This window comes from Manis javanica, chromosome 6 (genome assembly GCF_040802235.1).
Source record: "Manis javanica isolate MJ-LG chromosome 6, MJ_LKY, whole genome shotgun sequence".
NCBI classification, from domain to species: domain Eukaryota; kingdom Metazoa; phylum Chordata; class Mammalia; order Pholidota; family Manidae; genus Manis; species Manis javanica.
The window spans coordinates 9956652-9980099 of record NC_133161.1 but is presented as its reverse complement, the minus strand read 5'-3'; the positions used below and the strand labels follow the sequence as shown (position 1 = coordinate 9980099).

The window sequence follows — 23448 nt, the reverse complement described above, 5'->3', positions numbered from 1 at the left end:
TTGGATGATTTCCCCACAAAATATACTAACTAGCACTCACATAAATTGAATTCCAGCTGTCACTTTCTGTCCCTTAACAACAGGAAGCCCTAGCTGGCTCAGGTGCAATTCCTTCATCAACTCAAATTTCATATCCTATAATGATGTGTCAACAGGTGATATATGCTACCTCGTTGTTGAAGTGGTTCTGCTTACTCTTCGTCCAATAACACAAAACTAAAATTTTAGTAACAAGAAAACCATGCAGGAAGCCTCTAGGTGTGTGTGTGCAGCCATGCACGGGCATGCACTCACTTAAGTGCCCATGAAAAATCAGACAGTTGGGGACCATTCCACAAGTTTTTAAAAAGCAATTATGTGTGTGTGTGGTAGTATGTGCTACTGTCAGTTATTACTTCTTAACTCAGTAACCTAATAATATATTGAAAGTAAGCAAAAAAGTGATGGAAAACAAGCTCTTAAACTATATTTAAAAAGTGCTAAAACAATTCAACTTAAAAATAAAATAAAATTAAGAGCCGTGTGTTACTCAAAACTTTTGACAGATGATCCAGGTTTCTCTGAGAAATCATCTGAGGGTAATTTATTTCTGAAATCTCCATCCACAATACAGGAAAGGCAAAGGGTGTTGTCAAGAACATACTTTATGAAATAGAATAGCCATAAAGAACAATGCCTCTGATTAAATTTAGTTGTAAACTGACTTCCTGCAGCTGCTTAAAATGATCTCACTCTGAGAATTTATTTTGACTCCATGCATGATCTGACAAACATTGCATCTTTGCATAACATTTTCCCCCTCTTGCAATACTCCGAAATGATTCAGAGCAATGCATGGATAACTCTGAGATCTCTGATTTATGGCATTTGATAACCAAAATATATTACTAAACTAATCCAATCAACAATTCAAGATAAATATGTCCTCACAGTTGGCTGTGGAGGTACTTTACTATCAAGACTCCTATTATAAATTTACATTTAAATGTGCTAATCATTTATACCTTCCATCATTTTGATTCAAAGACCCAATAATGTTGACATTCTTACAGAGCTCAGTAATTTGACTGCATAAATACTTTTTAAAATAGAAACTTGCTGAAGCAAGTGACTAAATATTGCTTAAGGCTAGGCTTGTAAGAATTAAGGTAAACCAAAGACCTCAGAGATTTTTTTAAGCAAAGTACATTTTGTTTATTTTCTATATACATTCAAGCACACTAATGTATATTTTTCAACTATGCCATGAAATGCCTGAACATTAGTTAAGAAAATAAATCTCAGTCACTGAGAAAATTATAGTCACAGGTAGACTGAAATCATTGTTACATATATTAAAGGTTATTAAGATCATAACACAATGTATGCTCAGATATTTGATACCAAGTTATTCCATAACAATTTCATATTGATTGTCTTATTCCATAAAAACATAACAGTATTAGACAAGCTTTTGCAGAATTTTCACTAAGAAAGAGCAAAAACAAGCCTCATATATGAGGCACTACTACTACTATTTATATAACTTGTAGGGTTAATGTGACAAGTTTTAACATTGTTTGTTTCTAACTAAAACAACATTCCTCCCAAGGAAGCTCTTGAAGAAATAACAGATTCCAACTAAAAGGGCAACTCTGAGGAATCAAACCCATAAACTACACTGTAGAAACGAAGCCGTGGTCTTTCCATATAATGGAACACATTACTGATATGCACAGTGACATGGATGAATCTCAAAAGCACTTGGTAAGTGAAAGAAGCCAGACACAAAAGACAACAAACTACGATTCCATTTATATGATATCCTAGGATGTTTGGAAGAGCCAGGGTGGAGGAATTGGGGATTGCCTGGACTGACTGCAAGTTAACAGGAAGGAACTTTAGGGAAGGATGGACATGTTTTAATCTTGGCTGTGGTGGTGGATACAACGGCATACCAGTTTAACACTATTGCACTGTGGGCTTAAAATGGATGAATTTTTTTGTATGAAATATACCCGAACCAAGCTGATTAGAAACAATAATCAGACAAGCCAAACACTATACTTATATGTTCTAACCACAACATAAAAAGTGCTCACAACTTTCCTAAGAAGTTGTACAATGACAGCATGCAGACTATTAACTATGAAAGAATATTTACAGCTATTATTCAAAACTACAGCATATGCATATCCAACTATTCTATACTTCATCATATTATAGTTTTAAAGGGCCACACTTCATCCCCCTGGGTTAACCATGCCTTCTATAACTAGCCCAAGTAACACATTTCTTCGTAGAGATTTTTCTGAACACTTCAGAAGAGAGCGATCTCTTCCTGAAACATCACAGATGAAGAAACTACAGCCCAAAGGAAGTGAAACTATTTGCCCAACAACTGAGGGTAATGAAGTCACAGAATCAGATTTTAAATCCTGACCTAACAGGTCTGTGCACACTCTCCAGCTACACAATTCCCAGCCTGGAAGCTACGGCTACCTACAGCGAAATGGGCTACGAGAACAAAACTGTTGGAAGTTAGTTGTATATTAACAGACAGACAAGTCATTGATTCCTTCAGTCTACCAGGTACTTATTTGCCAGATGCCTGGTTTAATTATATGGATAAAAGCTTTCAAAGCTAATTTTTAATAGTGAGACTCCCCCTGGATTACTCTAGAGATAACCTGTCTCATTCTAAAGCTGTTCTTTAGTTTGTCTGATCAGTTTACCTGAACTTTCTAACAGAACAGGTTTACAAGTGTTTACCTACCTTTAAAGGCATTATTAAAAGAAAATGATCAATATAAACTATTTCTTCCACACTGTCAGATCACTTCTGTTGTATCATTGACTCTGTGATTCTTATTTCTGCACAACTCTCATGCCCTCTTTGACCTGATCCCATCACTTCTTTCACCTCTTACCATAATTAACATGACCATAATTTTCCTGTAGGAACCTACAATGTTTCTTAAATCTTCTTTTCAGATTCAGAGAGCTATGAATTCTGTATCCCCCCAAAGTGTCCATATGCTCAATAACTCAAAATATTATAATTCTATTTATAAAGCCTAAAAGTAGACAAAATTAACATGAAGTCAGACAGTAGTTTCCTTTGATGGGGGGCTGGCGATGGCAGGGAGCACGAGGCTTCTGCAACGCCAGTAATTGTCTATTGATTGATCTCAGTAGTGTTTACATTGTGTGCTTCCCTTTGTGAAAGTTCATTGAGCTTTATCATTAGGATTTGTGCACCTCTCTACATGGTTATTTGTTTTTAATATTCCCTTTGGTGGAAAAGGTCGCTAAGGACTTTGGTAATTCCCAATGGTAGAAAGGTTGACTGCTTTTCAGATCCTGGTAAGAAAGTGACTAGAGCAGAAAGTGTTCTTTTCATACAATACCTGTTAAAGATATAGAAATAGGGATAATTGGGGCATAAGAAGAGAGCAAGGGTGGTGGGGGAGCCTTAGGCCTCCCACAGTTATTCTTATTTGCCTGGTACACACAAAGAACAGTCTTCAGTATTCTTTTTTTTTTTTTTTTTTTTTTTAGGAGAGCAAGGTACAGGCTTTTATTTAGAAATAAAGTGAGAGGACAGAGCTCCCAGCTCACGCCAGGAGGGGACAAGAGAGTCCTTCAGAATTCTTTGATGTGACAGTTTACACTCTTCCTGATCTAATAGAGTGTCAATAAAACTGTCACTAGAAAAACAAACCAAACGTCCAATGCCTGCTGGTGACGGGCAAGAAAAGTATTGCTCCACAAAATCTTCCTAGAAAACTTCACCCTCCTTCTCTTGAACTTCTTTTTTCCATCTCTGTATGCTGTGCTTATTCTGACCATGGGGCTGTGCTTTGCCATCCTGATTCTGACCAGCGGTGGGTTGTACCTACTTGGTAAAAGCAGAAGGTAGATGTTATGTGGCCACCATAGGACTCTTTAACAACAGACTACTACCAGAAGATGAACATTGGAGTTCAGTCAGCATCAGGTTGGAGCCGTGGAATTCGGGCTATTGGCCCCTATACCTGATACCCTACCTTACTACCCTGCATTCCAAAAACAGACATCTAGGGTCAGAAAAATAGTCAATGAGAGTACAGCAATACCACACAAAAACAGTCTTCCAAAATTTCTTCTCCCTTTATCTCAAGTCCACAACCAAAGCTAGGCTCTACCTCTCACTGGCAGTGCCATTCTGTTTTCTTGCAGGGATCTTCATCCTGCCTCAGTCTGATGTACAGACAGAACATCAAACACACCCAAATCAGAAACTTCAGCTCTCAGAGCAGAGGAAATCCGTTTATCCAAAATACAAGGGTTATCGATCAAAGTCCTCAAAGATGTACGGGAAGAGAAAACAAAGTAATTGTAATCAACTATTCACTTATGAACAAATATTTACTGAGTGCCTAATATTCCCAGGTAATTTTCTATGCACAAAGGAGCTTACATTCATCGAGCTCACACTTACTTAAGTAGGAAAACTTTTGTTATTTTCTGCTGTTCCAAAGGGTAGAACCAATAGGCACTCAGTGCCACTCTTTGCTGATTAGTAAGAAATAACAGGTAATTTTTACTTGTTTTTGTTTCTCCTAACTTATTAACATATATTCAAATCCTCACGAATAGTTTTCACAATAAGAAAACACATTTAGAAGTTCTTTATTTAAAAAAAATCTGAAAAATATAGGCTACCTTCAGAGGTGAAACAGAGACAGACAAACATTCATGACAGACAGTGTAGAGGGCTGAATGCATTTGATGTAAATCAGACCTGAGGCCACCACCGATTTCCACCCCAGCTCTACTCCTTGGTAAACCAGGCTCCTTTGCTACTGCCTCAGCGATTTTCCTTCCTTCCATTCCAAATGTGTAAATGTCTCCTGGTGTCTTCAACTGGAGCTGACTCTCTACGCTTTCATGTTTTATTGCATAATTCTAAGGTATTGCATTGTAGATTTGGACAAGAATTTAACTTGTTTTCTAGGTTGTCACTATTGCTATATTCTTTGATAATTCATTCAGTCCCTTGACACTGGCATGCCCAATCTCAGGAAAGATGTCTTCTTTCAAAAAGACAGCTCCAAAAACAAGGACAAGCCAAGCAGTGGTCCATGAACCATACTTGGCTTTTTAAACCTCACAAATACGTTTCCCTTTTGCATTGCAAAGCCTTTCTGTTACAAATACAATGAACAGGAGTCATGTTTAGTCACCAATATCTAATTAGTTTAACTGGTTAGGGTTTGGATTTAATAGATTTATTGCAAGGACTTAATTCCCACATGAGGCAGTCACCTCCACTCATTTCCTTTTTAGAGACTACACTTCCTTATTCAGGCCAGCCATGTCCCTAAGTATCTGAGTACGAATCACTGCAAACATATTATTACAACTAGAGAATCAATGGAAAGCACATTTTCTTATTGGACAGCTTCATATATGGATAAATGGTTGTTAAATAAATCATATAAACCTTCTTGAAAGACTCCCATAAGATTAACTTATCAATGTGTTAAGAAATATTAGAAGTGATTATTTTGAAATTTGGGCAAAAATAATGGTACTGCTCCCCAAATCTGGTAATACATTTTGCTTTGAAATGTGAATAAAAGTTGTGTTATCCTTCTTATTGATGTCTAGCCCAATTCATAATAGTAACAGTATCAAGATTTATATTTTTCACAAGCATTCTATATGGTTCTTATGATCAAGGAATAGTTGGGAAGCATTGTGTTAACATTCATTTATAGCTCTGGTTCATATATTTATGCTCATGGGCTGTATCTGCCATTAGAGAAATAGTCCTCAGTACTAGACCACTTGCCAGTGAGCAGACTACAGGCTTGAAACAGATAGTGCCCAATTCATAATTTTGGCCTCATGGGCATTATACTCTTCCCTAACTAACTGGCCCAGGCACTTTCTATGACACAGACTTGACTGATTTTTTTGCACATTCTCCATGTCAGCTCTTAGAGAATATAGAATATAGTCTTGAGAAATCTCCATGATAAAAAACAAAGAACCATAAAATGTTAAGAATTTAAATTGTTTTCTACGTTGTCACTATTGCTATAATCTTTGATAATTCATTCAGTCCCTTGACACTGGCATGCCCAATCTCAGAGGAAAGATGTCTTCTTTCAAAAAAACAGCTCCAAAAATAAACCTGAAGTTAAAATTTTTGATGCCATAAAGATATATTTTACATCATTTCAAAATACATATAAATTCATACCTATCGTATGTTGCATATTTATTTTCACAACAAGAAGATGATTTCTCAAATTATAAACATTTCAGCATACTTTTTATATATATATATTATATATATATATATATATATAATATATATATGATAGAAGTGGAAACAAATTTCATAGCTTGTTTATTTGTATCTAGCCTATAAATTCTTCTGTTTGCCAAGAGGCTGAACTATAAACATGCTGGCCATGGGCTTAATTTAAATTTTGCTTTCCTCAAACATATTCCCTTATTTAAAAATAGCTCACCATGCAAAGATCAGAAAAACCAGACAGCACAGATAACAGATGATTAAGAAATAAATTATTTTTCTCCTAAAATATGTATGTGTGCCTAACTCAGAAGCAACTAAGCTACAGTAAATTATACTGGTCCTTAACACTAATATAAAAATCTTGCAACTTCTAAAACAGAATATATAATCCACTTATCTGAGATCAGCTCTTTATTAATTTAGGCTGGTTGAATAACAACTCAAAAACCTGTATTGGTCAATATTCGAAGTCCTCACAGGTATCACTATTTGATAATGTTACTTAACAAGACTTTCGAAGTAGAAGAATGTGGTTTAAAATAAAAATATGATTGGCAGGGTTCTACTAAGAAATACCATTCACAGCAAAGAAATAATGCAACATGGTTAAGCAGCTCTGTCAGTGTGGTGGTTTTCTGTTAACCTTTGAAAGAAAATGAACCATTTATTTAAGCAGAGCAAACTGAAGAGCAGAAATACTGGTGTTAAGGGCGTGGGCTAAAAGAAAGCATACCTTTCTCTCTCTCTTCCAATGAGATCATATAGGCTGTTGGCACCTCCATCAGCACAGGCTTTTAAAAGAGCTTCAGATAGAAAAAAACAGAGAATCCTTCAATATAGGAAGCTTAGAGCAGTAGCTTTCAAATGATACAATGAAAAAGCAGGCATTCACTAAAATATTAAAACATTAAAAAAGGAATTCACACTTCCCTCCTTGGGTCTGTTCCCACCCAGCCATTGACACAGTTGTACTAAAAAGGACCCTCCAAAGCACACACAAGTAAGGAAAAGTGCCTTCCCTTTCTGTATATGGTGTCCTTGGTATCTTCTGATGCTTGCGTTTCCTTCTTTCAATAACAGACAACAGGGCATAGTTATAACTTTGTTCCCTTATTTATTAATTTTTATAGATACTTTCTATTTATGGAAGGTCTGATAGGTTTCCTTATTCTATTGTGATACAAGAGGTTTCTTGTAAGAATAAATCATACGTGTAACACATACGTTTATTTTGAAATATTAACTAATAATCTAGGTAATGTGTCAACACTGTAAAAATGGAAAAATGAAACAAAATGGAATGAAGATTGGGATATACTGAGGCATTTAAATAAGGCGGACTGCCTTGAAATGTTCTTAGTCTATGGATGGCTATTTTTGCTGTTGTTACTTACCTAGTTTGTAGTTTTCCTGGAAATGTTCAGTATGTTAGCATCAATACCTTGTTTTATTATTTTTTTAAAAAGTATATCCTTTACCTAATGTTTTCAGAGCAAACTTCATTGTTTACCCTAGGTGATGACAGGGAATGTCTGAGATTCTAATTCCTCACCCCGAGCAGACCAAACCCCTTGCCTTCTGTCCCCAGGCAGCTGTTAAAACCATAGTCACCAAGTCACAAAGATCAGCAAAGACCTCGAGTACTAGCAGTTCCAGGAGAAGCGAACTATTTTTTGAGCTACTTCACTATACAGCACGTAAGAACTCTTCTTACCTTTTTGCAAATTTAGCTATATATTTAAAATAGTGTTTTAATATTTACCTCGAATTTCTAAGTGTTTAATAGCAGGTAAGACATTGCAAAGATCATCTAATTGACCACGTGGGCAGAAATAGAAGTCCCACTGTATTTTTCACTAATCCATGATATGTGAGACTACTTTCTGTGTTCTGTTTCAGAAATAAAAGAGATCAAGTGGCAAAAAGATACTCCTTTCTTGATTTAGCTTCCTCATCTGTAAGTGGGGATAGTATCAATTCTAGAATAGAATTAGGAAGCAATTAATGATCTAATAATTCTATATGCTGCTCATTCACAATACTGGAACACTTAGTAACCATTCAATAAATGTTAGTCTGTTTTTTGTTAGAATGAAAGTGAAGTCTAAAGAGCCTTGTGTTCTTGGAGAAGAAAAGCCTAAGCTACTTAAAACGTGTAAGAGTTTTCACAGATCTATCTAAGAGGGACATCTCATTTTACCAATCACCATACATTATTTCCTTAGAAGGAATGGCACCCAAATTCAAATTAAGCCACAAACATAACTTACAGAAGATTACAGAATATTCTGCACATTTCTTTTTTCTTTTTTCTTTTTTTATTAAAGTATGATTGCTATACACTCTTATGAAGGTTTCACATGATAAAACAATGTGGTTACTACATTTACCCATATTATCAAGTCCCCACCCATACCCCAGTGCTGTCACTATCCATCAGTGCAGCAATATGCCACAGATCCACTGTGATTCTGCACATTTCTTAAAAATCAAAGTATAAAAGTTCAAAGTCATCAAAAGTTAAAATGGAGATATCATCCCACATGTAAAGTATGGCATAGAACAACTGAACAGGGAGATTGAAAAGACTGATAAATAGAAACAGATGGTGAAGTATCAATAATTATCCCTAAGAATATGTAAAACAATTCTCTTATAAACAAATGAACAAGTATATGGGATCTTTTTCTGTAAAAATTGATTCACTGAAATAATATGAAAAAATAAATATTTTTAGTGGCTAAGGATTAACATATAAAATGACTTCTCAATTTTGCACAGTGTATTATTTTGCAAAGATCAGTGGAATTAACATGTACACCTATTATGCTCAACAGAATGAAAAGATGAATAACAAAGATCTAACTCTCCAGACTCACATTATAGTGTTAAAAAGAGAAATAGAAGCAAACACACACAACTGCGCACTGCAGAGTGAGGGGTGCTACAATAAAAGCTACAAAATGCAAGAGATGAATTTCAATGGATGAACATGGAAAATCATTTATTAATAAATCTAGTTCAGCTATGATTAGTATTACTTTTACTATCCAAAAACGTTTTCTAATGTCTGTTATTTTCTATACCTAGATTCAGTGTTGACATTTTTAGAGCAGCTTATGAGAAGAGACATACCTAGACTGTAATTAGTAAAACTGTCACATCTCTTCCTGTTTTGAATAGCAATAGGAACTAAAATACACATGATGAACTCTGCAGATTAATTCTTTCCTCACCTAGAAATTGGAAGTAGGGGTACAACCCACTGGAAAGGCATGAGTTCCAGTCTGTGCCTAATACGATTTTATTTTTAATAAAGCTTGACAAAAAAAGAGATGTATTCCACCACTTCTACAATTTATTAATAAAAATATTTTAACTAGCTTGAAATATTTTCCACATATGTAAATGAAATTGCATATGAAAAATAAAATATCTGAAGCAAAAATACTGTTGGCATATATACATAGCAGTTTGAAAAAATGAGTGGCAAATATCACTGTTAACGAAAGTGACATACTAAAATAACCAGAAGTAGAAGATACTCTTAAATAAGATATTTTTGATAAATAATAGTGAATCAGCCTAAAATATAACATGTTCACTTCATCATCATTTAAATTGTTCCAAAATTTAGCCAGTAAAGTTACTGCATGAGTTATCTTTTAATGTAAAAATTTCAATGGCTTACAAAGCAAAAGTTTTGCAGATTTTTCAAATACTGGAATGTGGTTGAACAATTATTTCCCATGCATCAGGCTGATAAACAATTAAAGACTAAAATACTTCAAAATCACCACATCAAGTTTATATATTGGTACTGCCAAAAGTAAACTTGTGTTGAGTAAAGCCCAAATCGTGGTTATCCATAGCACAGGTCCTTCTCCCCTCCACCTCAAAGATTCAGTGAGTCTTTGTGTACCTGAAACTAATCCAATTTGTCAGTATTACTGGATTCTCTCCCTGCCTGAGAAAAAAAAGTCAGCCAGTAATGCCCAATGTCCATTTTTAAGCCAGCTCTAGCACCCGTAGGAATTAGTCTCACTGTGAGGAGAAAAAAATATGTGACTTGTAGGTGAGGCTGAGAAACAGTCCACCAGCAAGTACATATTAATAAAGACATGTTATTCACTATTAAACATGTGAGTACACATACAGGTATCAGTGGAGGTTCACTATCAGGTCCAACAGAGGATAAATGTTTTATTTTGTTTTTATTGTGGTAAGAACAATTAACATGAAATCTACCCTCTTAAAATTTTAAGTAAACTATGGTATTGTTAACTACAGGTTCAAAGCTGTATAACAGATCTCTAGGACTTAATTATTGTGTGTAGTTGAAATATTTTATCCCTTGAGTTGCAACCCCCATCTGCTCCTTCCCTCAATTCATGGCAACCTATTCTATTGTTTGCTTCTATGAGTTTGACTTCTTTAGACACCTCACATAAGGGGATTCATGCAGTATTTGTCCCATTTCTGTGGCTGGCTTCTTTCACTTAATCCCTGTTGTCACATATTACAAGATTTTCTTTTTTGAATTTATTTTAAAAAGTTTTTGACCCCATTCACCCATTTCTCCCAGACCCTCAACCCTTAGCCTCTGGCAACCATTAATCTGTTCTCTGTATGTATAACCTTGGTTTTTTGTAAGATAAATGACTTACAAATAATTCCTTCCATTCTGTAGGTTGCCTTTCACTTTGCTGATTGTTTTCTCTACTGTGCAGAAGCTTTTCAGTTTGATGTAGTCCCACTTGTCTCATTTCGTTTTTGTGGTCTGTGCTTTCGATTTCATATCCATGAAGTCATTACCAAGACTAATGTCATGTAGTTTGTAGTTTTTCCCCTGTATCTTATAGTTTTACAGGCTCAGGTCTTACATTTAAGTCTTTAATGCACTATGCTTTGAATATAAGTGTTTGTGACCAATTTTCATCACTAAGGACACTACTTAGCCATAATTCATACGTCATACTTACATCAGCCAAGAAGCTCTAAATCAATGAATTCTTCCAAAAATACCTCTTGCTTAAAAGCATTTACTTTACTTACAGGTATTCTCTGCCTGTGTTAAAACCTCAACCATATAGTGAAGCTTAAGAAGAAATATATTTTATGTAAGGATTCACAGAAGGTTTCTGCTAATGAGCTATTATCCTTAAGCACATTTGGATATTCACATTTGGTATTTTTTAAATACTTCATAAAAAACAATGTCTGTTTAGGATATTTTTGTTACTTAAAAAGAGAAGTTACAGGATCTTCATAAGTGTGGGTGTTAAAATACACTGGTCAATGATAAAGCAAGGAAAACATATAAGATAGTCTTTATATATAAAATGATAAAGGTATTGGTTTTTACATATATACAATTATAAGCAAAAGAAATCGGTTACAGGGGTACTTCTGCAAAAGAGGACAGGGTTAGGACAAAGATTGATTTTTGAAGAATTAATTTTCTTCAAAGGAACCCCACTCTTGCACTTTCAGCCCATATGCAGTATTACATCTACATCCAAGTCCAGATTTTGCGTATGACTCAATCCATGCCATGACGATCTCCTGCCCAGAGTGACAGATTCAGAGACAGACACGTGATCCAATCAAAGATGATGCGTTTGATGTAGCCCCACTTGTCTCATTTCATTTTGTTGCCTGTGCTTTTGATGTCACATCCAAGCAGACTTTCAGGTTCTGTTTTCTGCTGTTTTGCAACTGGAGAGGCTGGAAGTTTGGATCTGAGATCTATCTTACTGACCCAGAGAATGAAGCCAACGCAGTAGAGGTAAAGCTCAGAGACAAGAGAGTTGTTTGCGTCCCTGTAGCCACAGTGAAAGCCAGGCACTAGCCTTTTCAGTTACGTGAACTATTCATTCCCTTTCTTGGGAATTTGGATTTTCTAGTTTGAGTTGGATTCTCTTGTCTTTTGAAACAGAAGACTAACACAAATGCTAAATTCTACTTCAAAATCACTGAGTCCCCCTCTCTATCCGTTGTACTGTTCTCCCTTATTATGCCTCACATCAATGTTGGATCAAGCCCTTAAGAGGAGTTGTTTATTTTTATAGATATTTTGTCTAATTATATACTTACTCTAATACCAGTGAAGCCTTGATTATGACCCAAATCAGTTACTTCACGGATATGGTTAACAGAGATGGGTTAGCATGCTTGTCCTATGAAGACATTATTTCATGTGGAAAACTTTCATTCAAAGTATTTCATGGAAGCGCATGCTCTCTGAGAGAGACAGCAACAATTTACTTTGCTCACAGGAGTACTGATATGCATAATTATTTGCTGTTTAGATAACTCAGGGTTCTGGACAAAAGGTTTTAGTTGTGTTTATGAACAATTACCAAGGAAACTCAGGTCATTTGTAATATCCCACAAATAATGAGTGAAATACTCTTTAAAATTTTAGTCAGGTCAGTAGCACAGAATTACCCCTATTTCAAATAAAAAGCCAAGTGGTATTTACATTGAGCATCCACAGGCACTGTGCTGTGCAAGTCCTAATGGTCTGGTCCATGCCACATAATGAAGATTTTTATTATCTTTAGATAAATATTGCAGTGTAAATTCTATTATCCCTTTTCTCTTCTACCTCCTTCTCTCCTAGTTATGCACTATGGATATCAACTATGACATTTACCCCATCCTTGTTGCTGTATATCGGGTCGAAAACTAGGAACCTCTTTGACACTAATAGCAAATACCTCATTACTAAGAAATCTTAAAAACAGCCAAATATCAAATTGTTATCCTAGAGTAACACAGGGAAATTTTTTAAAAAGATGAATGTGTGTCCAAACATGGGTTGTGAGGAACAACTAAGGCTGAGTATGTTCTCGGTCATTAAATTTTTACTGACGACTGGCCATTCTTTTAAGGACAAGGTAGCAAATACACACATGCAATCTACAGTGAATAAGAAAACATCCCATAGACCTTTGCTGGTGTTGCTATAATGCAGGGTTGCTCGATCCTGGCACTGTCCACATCCTGGGCCTCTGCGGCAGCAGGTTCCCCAGTACACTGTGGGCTGTTCGGCAGCATCCTTGGAGTCTGCCCACTGAATGCCGGAGCACCCCAGAGCTGCAGTGACCAAAATTATCCTCAAAGAATGCTGAGTATTCCTTCCCGGGCAAACTCACTCCCAATCAAGAAGCAGGGCTCTAACTGGAGACCACATATACTCAGCCAGCTACCCAGAGTCCCACAATATCCTGTTCCAGGGCAGATTGCTCACTATTCTCTAAACTTCCAAATTAGAAGCAAGACTATTACACAGAAACTACATTCTACCTAGCTACCTAGCTACCTAGCTACCAAAGTTAGGTGAAATAACAGAGAAACTTATGTCCTAAACTGCCTTCCTATCGGTCCCAGATGCAAACCTACCATCTTATCTCTACTTTAGACATTTTGAATCTTCATTAAGACTGCTCATATAATCTGTACATGTACTGGAGGTTATGATATCCTGGGTAATCTTCGAGCACGATCCCACTCCCTTTCTATCTGTGCCCCTGTTCATCCAAGACCCATTACCAAGTTACTGCCACTGGTTACAACAGCTGAAGTCGGGTCCTTGTGACTGTCCTCTGGTTCTGCCGCAAAGCTCACCCCATTTTCCAAGTCAGATGAAAACAACCATCACACAGATATCATCGTAGAGGGTGAGCGTGAAAAGTGACAACCTCTATTAGTTCAGTTCACTTCATTATGTACCAACACTGGTAAAGAGGCAGCGACAAAATAATGAGACGTGACAGATCTCTATCAATGAGCAAAAAATAATAAAATGCCAAGAATTACCAAGAAGAGTTGGAGTAGAGAAAAAGAGCAATGAGGGTGGCTGGTCCACCTGGCAAAAAATAAAAGCTTTTAAATAAAAATCACCTTGTTGATGCTAATATGTAACATAATAGAAGGATGTAGAGAGATCGGCCTCCTCTGCCTGATCCTTTGGTACCAGAACCCCTTCCCTGCTCCTTTCTTTCTGGATCAGTAGTAACAGATCTCAGAATTTATATGCAAGACATACTTCAAATGAAAGGTTCATTGTTGCACCTATCAAAAGTGAAAATGTCTCGAAATCAGATCCTTTGTTTCATAAAAAAGCGATACATTTATCTTATTTTGTAGATAAAGAAAAAACACCTAATGAGATCATATCTGTACTAAAGCTTCCTAGCATCTCTCACATCTTAAAAAAATATCTCAATGCAATTTATTGAGTTTCTAGCAAACAAATCTCTTACAAAACCCACTATATTTAGATAAGTAACCTAACTAATAGGTTAACTGCAGCAATTGGGCCTTCATACAAAATCGTTAGAAACTGGGAAATAATTATGTATTTTCATTACCAACTAATGTAAGAATTTCACATACTGTAATCTTATAACTGGCTTATGCTCTTTTTCTAACTGAGCACAAACCATAGTAAGCTAATGCTTCCTCCTCCTTGGGAACAAAAAAAGGGAGGACTACTGAAAGGCTATGAGTAGAAAGAAGAGGGAAGAATTTGGGGTAGAGCTTCCAGAAAATGATTACAAGAAGAGGAATTCCTGGGTTCAGGTTAAAAGCAAGAGGAACTATCCCAATTTCATATCAGGCCTTCATTAGGCCAAGAGTTACAACCATGTGGGACAAAATGCAATTAAAGAGCAAAATTCTTTAGGGGTGAAAAAAATTTCATTCATTACTATTTTTATTAGTTTTTAAGCTATCTCAGGATATTCTTAGAGATAAATTAATCCTTAATCTTTAAAACATGACTTATCACAGCATGAAAGGCTTATTTTTTAAAATAATTAAACAAAGGCCAGTTGCTTTGGTCTTTAGTCAGATAAGGGAATAGCTGTTATGAGAAAAGTTGCAAAGCAGTCAAACACCACATTAAGCAGGTCACGCTACAGAAGAGAGTTTAAATTGGAGCAGAAGTCATTAAGTGTTTTCAGTTTGAAAGCTCTAATTTATGTAACATGTTATGTTAAAGAGCACTCTTCATTTTATGCTGGGAACAGATTAGGAGAAGGTAAGAGCTGAAGTAATGAAATTAGTTAAGAGGCTATTGCAGTGTCCAGGGAAGGTGCAGCTTAGACTAAAGGTTGTGGTATTTAAGGAACGGAGAAATGGCTGTACCTCAAGGTCTGTTTTGGAGGTGGAAGCGACTGGAGTGGCTGGGAGACTCGGTGTGGAAGGTAGAGCAAAAGGAATCAGACATGCCCATCATTTTCCTGCCCCAATGCACTGTTTATAAGTGTTTCCTAATCTTTGCACTGTTCCAATGTGTGGTCACATTCCAAAAGATACTTCCTGCTACGCTTGGCCCTCTATATTCTGGGTCTACCTGCCTTCTTACAATAAAAAATGTAAAGTCTTGAATGGCTCTTCTCCTACATCTCTGCATTGCATTTACCATAATTGTCTCTACCTAGTAGTTAAAATTTAAAAGGCGATGTCAAAAATTTAACACAAATTTAAAATATGAAATATTGTTATAGGTTAGATGTACTGTTTAGGTGCTGTTCAAAAGTTTCATTGTTTGGACTGAAATGTGGCTTTCCTTGGATTGATCTGTTTTGGTTATTCCCAAATCAAAAGAAACATCAAGCTAAAATATTATAAAGAACCTGAGATAACCCTGGATACAGGAGATAACTTCTGGTCAAAAAGCTCTGGATTAAAAGTTCAGGAACAAATGCTGTGGCAAATACCAAAGCGAAACCTCAAACAGGTCAGTTTTCCTACTTATTTTAAAAAACTTAGAAGAAAACTGCAATAAATGCTATCTTTTGAAAATCAAAAAGAGAACAGAGAATATAGGATTGCAAATAAACACTTGAAAGATGTTCAACATCATTAGTCACTAGAGAAATTAAAATTAAAACCAGAATATTACTACATACTTATAAAATGGCTGAAATGAAATACTGGCAAGAAAACTGGTCCATTCATACCTTGCTAATGAAAATGTATGAACATGCCAGTAAACAGTTTGGCAATGTCTTATAAAAATAAGCATGCAATTCCTTACAACACAGTAAATGCACTCACAAGCATTTAGTCCAGACAAAATGAAAACTTATCTCCACACAAAAACTTGTGTATGAATGCTGCTTGAAGCTGCATTTGTAAAGCCAGATGTCCTTCAACACACCAGTGGTGAAACACATTACGGTACATCAGGCCACAGAGCGCTCAGTGAGAAAAAGGAACACTTGATTGGTACATGCCGCAACCTGGCTGAGTCTCCAGAGAATTATGCTCAGTGAAAAACGCCAATTTCAGAGTGTTTCTATCATTCCATTTACATAACATCCTTGAAAGGGAATTATAGAGACAGGGAATAAACCAGTGGTTGTCTGAGTGGTGGGTGGAGTAGCAGGTGGAGGCATGGAGGAGATGCGGTTTGTGAAAGGGCGAAATCGGATTCTTGAGGGGTTCGAACTACTGTACATTTTCACTGTGAGGTGGATACAACCCACACGTGACAAAAGTTAACTGAACTAAATACACACACACAACAGAAGTTTTGAAATCTGAACAAGATGGGTGGATTGTATCAAAGTGTCAATTCCCCACAATAATAATGTACTATAGCTTTGCAAGATATTGCCTTGAGGGAAAACCTGGTGACGAGCACATAGGATTTTCCCTACTGTTAAAACTGCATGTGAATATACAAGTGTTCAAAATACAAGTGTTTAGCTTTAAAGCAAAAACAAAAACAGAAAAGCTATGACCCAAATTTATGTGGAAGATTCTAATCATTATTTTTTTGTACAGCTCTTCTCTCATGGAAATCTTGCCAATTGTAGGAAAGTTGCTCTGATAAGAAATGTATGATGTATTTTTATTTGTATGTGTTTTTTAAAAAAAGAGCAAAGATTTTAAAATCTCCTAAGAAACAGAAAACAGTACAGTTGCTACTTACTGGGGCCATAAAAGAAAGCGCACGGTAGGTCCTTAGCTTGCGGCAGTTACTGATCATGGTGACACCGTGCCCCAGGCATGTGCCAAGTGCTTTATTACAACATGATTAACTTCACAGCAATCAGAAAGGCTTGTATTTTATATCCTGTTTTACTGACAAAGTGATATGCCCTGAGTTCCATAATGGGTTTTCCTGTGGTCTTCAGAGTGAAACTTTTTTTAAAAATTAAGATTTTTCATTTACGAGTTATGAAGTTAGAATTATTATAAGTAGAGTGAGAATCAGAACATAGGTTCACTTGGTATTAGCTATTTTTGTTATACACAAAGTCTCCAGTGTACATTTAAGATAGCTTGGTAAGCAAAGTGAAATATAAAAGGTGCAATGTCACAAGCTTAATGTCTAAGGACCTTAAAGGTCAACATTGCTGGTAACAATAATACACGCGGCTTTTCCAGTGCAATATAATACATGGTAAGAGCTATGGAGATGTTCACATCTACTGATCCAATGACCATTCATAGAGCTAGTTTAACATCCTACTAAAAGAAAACAGAACAAGTTGAAAAAATCTTTTAAGTACCTAAGGCACTTTCATTAACCTCAGTACACTAGAGGAAATACAGTTTGCCTTCTGTATCCACCAGGGTTTAATCAGGAGATACCAAGTTGTAAGCTAACAGAGAAGGTCATCTGTGAAAGTAACTTCAACACACGGCCAATGATCAACAGGAACTCGAGTGATGGGGAGCTGAATGAAGGTAAAGAACACAAGAAGCAGACTGAGGAAACAGCCATTGCCCAGGACTGAGAAGCAAGTGCCAAAGAAAAGGGCCCGACTAGCTGGGAAGCCTCCGCTGAAGTGCTGGGAGTGCCATTCACAGGGAGGCGGATGCCTTGGAATTCATTGTGAAGCTTGAGGAAGCTGGTGGAGTCTTGGCAGTACTCTGCTGAGAAACCACCTGAGGAAGGCTGCCTGGGAAGCTGACAAAGGGAAGGCACTGCTAACCACCAGGTCCTGCAGAAAAATCTGTGTGCTGCAGGCAAGTCTAACATCACAAAGACATTGGAATCAGAAAGGGAAGCCCCTTCGGTCCAGCAATGCCAGTCCCATGCCCTCTGCTGACACAGATTAACATCAAAGAACAAATGCTTAAAAGGCCCATCTTAATCAACACAAAGCAGACAATGAAGGATGGATTCAGAGCTAAGAAGCAATAAAATCATAATCTGGCTAAAAAAATACACACACACACACACACACACACACACAGTTTTTTCATATATACACACACACACACGTTCTTTCCTGCTAAGGCAGTGAATGTTTCTTTATTCAGTTGGTCAGTTCCCAAATGCTTCCATATCCCAAGAAGTCTAGAGGAACCATTTCTTTCTTCCCCTTAAGACTCACCATCTCCTAGCCACCAACAAGCCTGAGCCCAGTGTAGTAACCCCCACATGTAGACATTCTGCAAGCACCTGCTGACCTGCAGTACAACAGAGCCAAAACAGCCTTAAAAGGCTCAGACTCATTTTTTTTGTTATTATTTTTTTATTTTGGTATCATAAATATACAGTTACATGAGCAACATTATGGTTACCAGACTCTCCCCATTATCAAGTCCCCCCCACATACCCAATTACAGTTACTGTCCATCAAAGTACTAAGATGCTATAGAATCACTATTTGTCTTCTCTGTGTTATACTGCCTTCCCTGTGCCCCCCCTACATTATGTGTGCTAATCATAATGCCCCTTCTTCCCCCTTATCCCTCCCTTCCCACCCATTCTCCCCAGTCCCTTTCCCTTTGGTAACTGTTAGTCCATTCTTGGGTTCTGTGATTCTGCTGCTGTTTTGTTCCTTCAGTTTCTTCTTTGTTCTTATACTCCATAGATGAGTGAAATTATCTGATACTTGTCTTTCTCTTCCTGGCTTACTTCACTGAGCATAATACCCTCTAGCTCCATCCATACTGCTGCAAATTTCAGGATTTGTTTTCTTCTTTTGGCTGAATAATATTCCATTGTGTATATGTTCCACATCTTCTTTATCCATTCATCTACTGATGGACACTTGGGTTGCTTCCATTTCTTGGCTATTGTAAATAGTGCTGCAATAAACATAGGGGTGTATCTGTCTTTTTCAAACTGGGCTGCTGCATTCTTTGGGTAAATTCCTTGGAGTGGAATTCCTATGTCAAGTGGTATTTCTATTTTGAGTTTTTTGAGGAACCTCCATACTGCTTTCCACAATGGTTGAACTAATTTACATTCCCACCAGCAGTGTCCTTATTCATTTTCTGTCTGGTTGATCTGTCCTTTGGAGTGAGTGGTATGTTGAAGTCTCCTAAAATGAATGCATTGCATTCTATTTCCCCTTTTAATTCTGTTAGTATTTGTTTCACATATATAGGTCCTCGTGTGTTGGGTGCATAGATATTTGTAATGGTTATATTCTCTTGTTGGACTGACCTCTTTATCATTATGTAATGTCCTTCTTTGTCTCTTGTGACTTTCTTTGTTTTGAAGCCTATTTTGTCTGATACAAGTACTGCAACACCTGCTTTTTTTCCCTGTTGTTTTCATGAAATATCCTTTTCTATCCCTTCACTTCTAGTGTGTGTATGTCTTTGGTTTGAAGTGAGTCTCTTGATGGCAGCATATAGATGGTCTTCCTTTTATATCCATCCTGTAATTCTGTGTCTCTTGATTGGTGCATTTACATTCAGTCCATTTACACTTAGTGTGATTATTAATAGATACATACTTATTGCCATTGCAGGCTTTGGATTCATGGTTACCAAAGCTTCAAGGACAGCTTCTTTACTCTCTAGCAGTCTACCTTAACGCACTTACTATACTATTATAAATAAAGTCTGATTATTCTTTTTTATCTTCCTTCTTTTTCTTGCTCTTTCACTCTTTACATGTTAGGTGTCATATTCTGTTCTCTTTGTGTATCCCTTGACTGACATTTGGGTAGCATATTTAATTTTGCATTTGCTTAGTAATTAATTCATCTACTGCCTTTACTGTGGTTTTATTTTCTCTGGTGACAGCTATTTACCTTAGGAGCACTCCCATCTAGAGCAGTCTCTTTAAAATACGGTGTAGAGATGGTTTGTGGGAAGTAAATTCCCTCAACTTTTGCTTATCTGGAAATTGTTTAATCCCTGCTTCAAATTTAATGATCATCTTGCCAGGTAGAGCATTCTTGGTTTGAGTCTCTTCTGTTTCTTTGAGTTAAATATATCATGCCACTCCTTTCTGGCCTATAACATTTCTGCTGAGAAGTCTGATGATTGCCTGATGGGTTTTCCTTTGTATGTGATCTTTTTTTTCTCTCTGGCTGCTTTTAATACTCTGTCCTCATCCTTGATCTTTGCCATTTTAATTATTATATGTAATGGTGTTGTCTTTGTAGAGTCTCTTGTGCTGGGATATCTGTGTACCGCCATGGCCTGAGAGACTATTTCCTTCCCCAGATTGGGGAAGTTTTCAGCAATTATTTCCTCAAATACACTTTCTATCCCCTTTTCTCTCTTCTTCTTCTTCTGGTACCCCTATAATGTGAATATTGTTCTGTTTGGATTGGTCATAGAGTTGCCTTATTATTCTTTTGTTCTTAGAGATCCTTTTTTCTCTCTGTGCCTCCATTTCTTTGTATTCCTTTTCTGATTTCTATTCCTTTACCGTCTTCTCTACCTCTTCTAATCTGCTTATAAATTCCTCCATTGTATCTTTCATTTCAAATACTGTATTTTTCAATGTTTCTCTCTCTTTCTTGAAGTCATTTCTGTGATTGCAAATATTTTTCTGTAGCTCTGTGGGCATGTTTATGATTTTTATTTTGAAATCTTTATCAAGAAGACGGTGATTTCAGTTTTACTTAGGCTTCTTCCTAGTGTTTGAGAGATTTTGGTTTGAACAAGGTTATTCTGCCTCTTCATATTTCTAATGAATAACATGGAATAATAACTTTGTGTAGGCAGTGCCCTCTAGTGCCCTGGAGCTCTACTCTCTGGAGCTTCCCAGTCCCTGGTGTGATGGTGGGGTCTGCAGGCAAGCAGTGCTGGTGCCTGCCAGTAGGGATGAGCTCTTTCCTGCTTCCCAGCTGCAGTGCCTGCTCCACTGCAGGGTCAGTTCACTGAGTGCACAGGGAGCAGCTTCTATGCTATGCCACTATGGCTGCCATAGGCAGGGCTGTCCTCTGGCTCCATGGTGCAATGGCAGAGACAGCAGGTTTGTTAGCCGGTGCCAGTCGGAAGGCATGGCAGGCCATGTATCGCAGTGGGAGGCTTCTATGCTGCATTTCCAGCCAGTGGAATAGAGTGCCTAAAGCTCCTGAAATGTTCCCAACCTGCTGGGCTGAGTGTGCAGGGACAATTTTGTCCACCTGTCCTTTTTCCTGAACAGCAAGCTCTGTGTAATCCTTGCCCCTTTAGCAACCCTCTTCCTGTTGGACGTCTTTCAAAGTGCCCACCTTTCTTTTGTCCCAGAGTGGCTGGTTGTGGGTACTTGTTCTTCATAAGCAGCTGGATTCTCAGTCCCTCCGAGTACTCCACCTGTATTTGCTTTCCAACACCTCTAATCTCCAGAGCACCATGTAATGTGCACTGGTGCTCCCAGAGCAGATCTCCAGGGCTGAGTGTTTAGCAGTCCTGGGCTTCTACTCCCTCCCTGCTCTGTTTCTCTTTCTCCTGCTGGTGAGCTGGGGTGGCAGGGTGGGGGGTGCTTGGGTCTCACCAGATCATGGCTTTGCTACTTTACCCTTTTCTGTGAGGTCTTCTCTTTTCTCCAGATGTAGGCAGTCTTATCACAGTCTTCTTTCTGGTCACCCTTTCAGGATTAGTTGCATCTGCTGTATTTTTGTGTTATATGTGGTTTTTGGAGAAGGTTTCTGCCTCACTTCTTACGCTGCTATGTTTTTCCCCTCTGTCCTATCTTAGTATTATTATGAAAACTGTTTTGACTTTGTAGAAGCCCTTAAAGTGCTTCAGAAGATTTAGCAATATAGATATTATGTAGCTTTTCTAACCACAGCTGACTCTAGAAAGCCTTCTTGTGGAGGCCAGTTTGGAGCCAGATCTTGAACAAAGAAAGGATCATATGCCCTTTTCCAAGTTTTGAACTGCTGGCCTGTTAGCACTGGCTTCTAATCTTATTCATAAAATTTCTGTCCGAGGAGGTAGCACCAGTGGCAGACAATGACGAGTGCTAGAAAATCATTTTTAACTGATTATTCACCTCAGAGTACTTGTTATCTGCTTCTATACTATGAGAATCAACATGTCTAAAGGATAAGCAGTTGCATAAATCACATCCATGACCAGGGAACACAGAACCCAGGACAGAACCTGCCTTACCTGCTGCATATGCAAACCTGTTACATTCCAAAAAACCTGAACCTCTGGACTTTTCCACAGTTCTTCACTCCAATCTACATAAGAGTAGGCTCTCCATATTACAGCAATTTTAAAAAAGCACACACAATATTATAGCTACCTTTTCTCCCAGAGACTATAGGTTATTTTTAAATTTTTTAAATTATGAGATGAAAGGGGTGTAAAATTAGAATATTCATCAACTCAGTGAAAGAGTTAAGTTACAAAGAAAAGAATGTCTTTTGATTATGTAGCCCCATCTGAAACACCAAGTTATCCCCGAAAAATGCTTTCTTTGTCCTTAGTGAAAGAATAAGAAGAAAGTCAATGGAAATGTAAAAAGAGCAAAAAGAGAAACAGTGAGATTTGTTATTAGATGGTGGTTTTTAATAGGACTTTAAAAAGAATTAATTTCAACAGCTGGAAATTACATTTGGCTCATGTTCAAGACATGCTGTTGCTGTTTGCAAACATGATGAATAGAGAGCAGCTTGCAAGCATGATGGATAAAAATATTTCATTATGCAAAATGTGTTTCATTGTTACATTTGTAAATTTGAAACAATTATAAGTAAGGCATGGCAGCACAGGCTGTTAGTTATTCACTGACTGGCAGGCAGATAGTGGGGTTTTTTTCCCCCTTTTTTGGTTGCTTGTGTTCGAAAGTAACTTGGCATTTCATGATAGAAACTAAAATAACTATCTTCTTCCCCACCAAAGTATAGAAACAAGAACTTCACTTTCTCCTGCTTATTTGCACCTTGGAACATCAAAATGCAACACTAAGTAAAATTCAGAAATAAACGGAAACCTAGTGC

At 37.2% G+C, this 23448-nt stretch overlaps 1 protein-coding gene across 6 annotated transcripts in view; it reads right to left on the bottom strand.

Annotated features, from left to right (window-relative positions):
* Positions 1–23448, bottom strand: part of TPK1 (thiamin pyrophosphokinase 1) — a 355980-nt gene that overhangs the window by 229030 nt on the left and 103502 nt on the right. For 4 of the 6 annotated variants that reach the window (XM_073238283.1, XM_073238287.1, XM_073238286.1 and 1 more), the window contains exon 4: positions 7026–7095. The exons of the other annotated variants lie outside the window; for them this stretch is intronic. In XM_073238283.1, coding sequence (XP_073094384.1) covers positions 7026–7095 — 70 coding nt within the window. The remainder of the gene's footprint in view (positions 1–7025; positions 7096–23448) is intronic. 6 annotated transcript variants of the gene reach the window in all.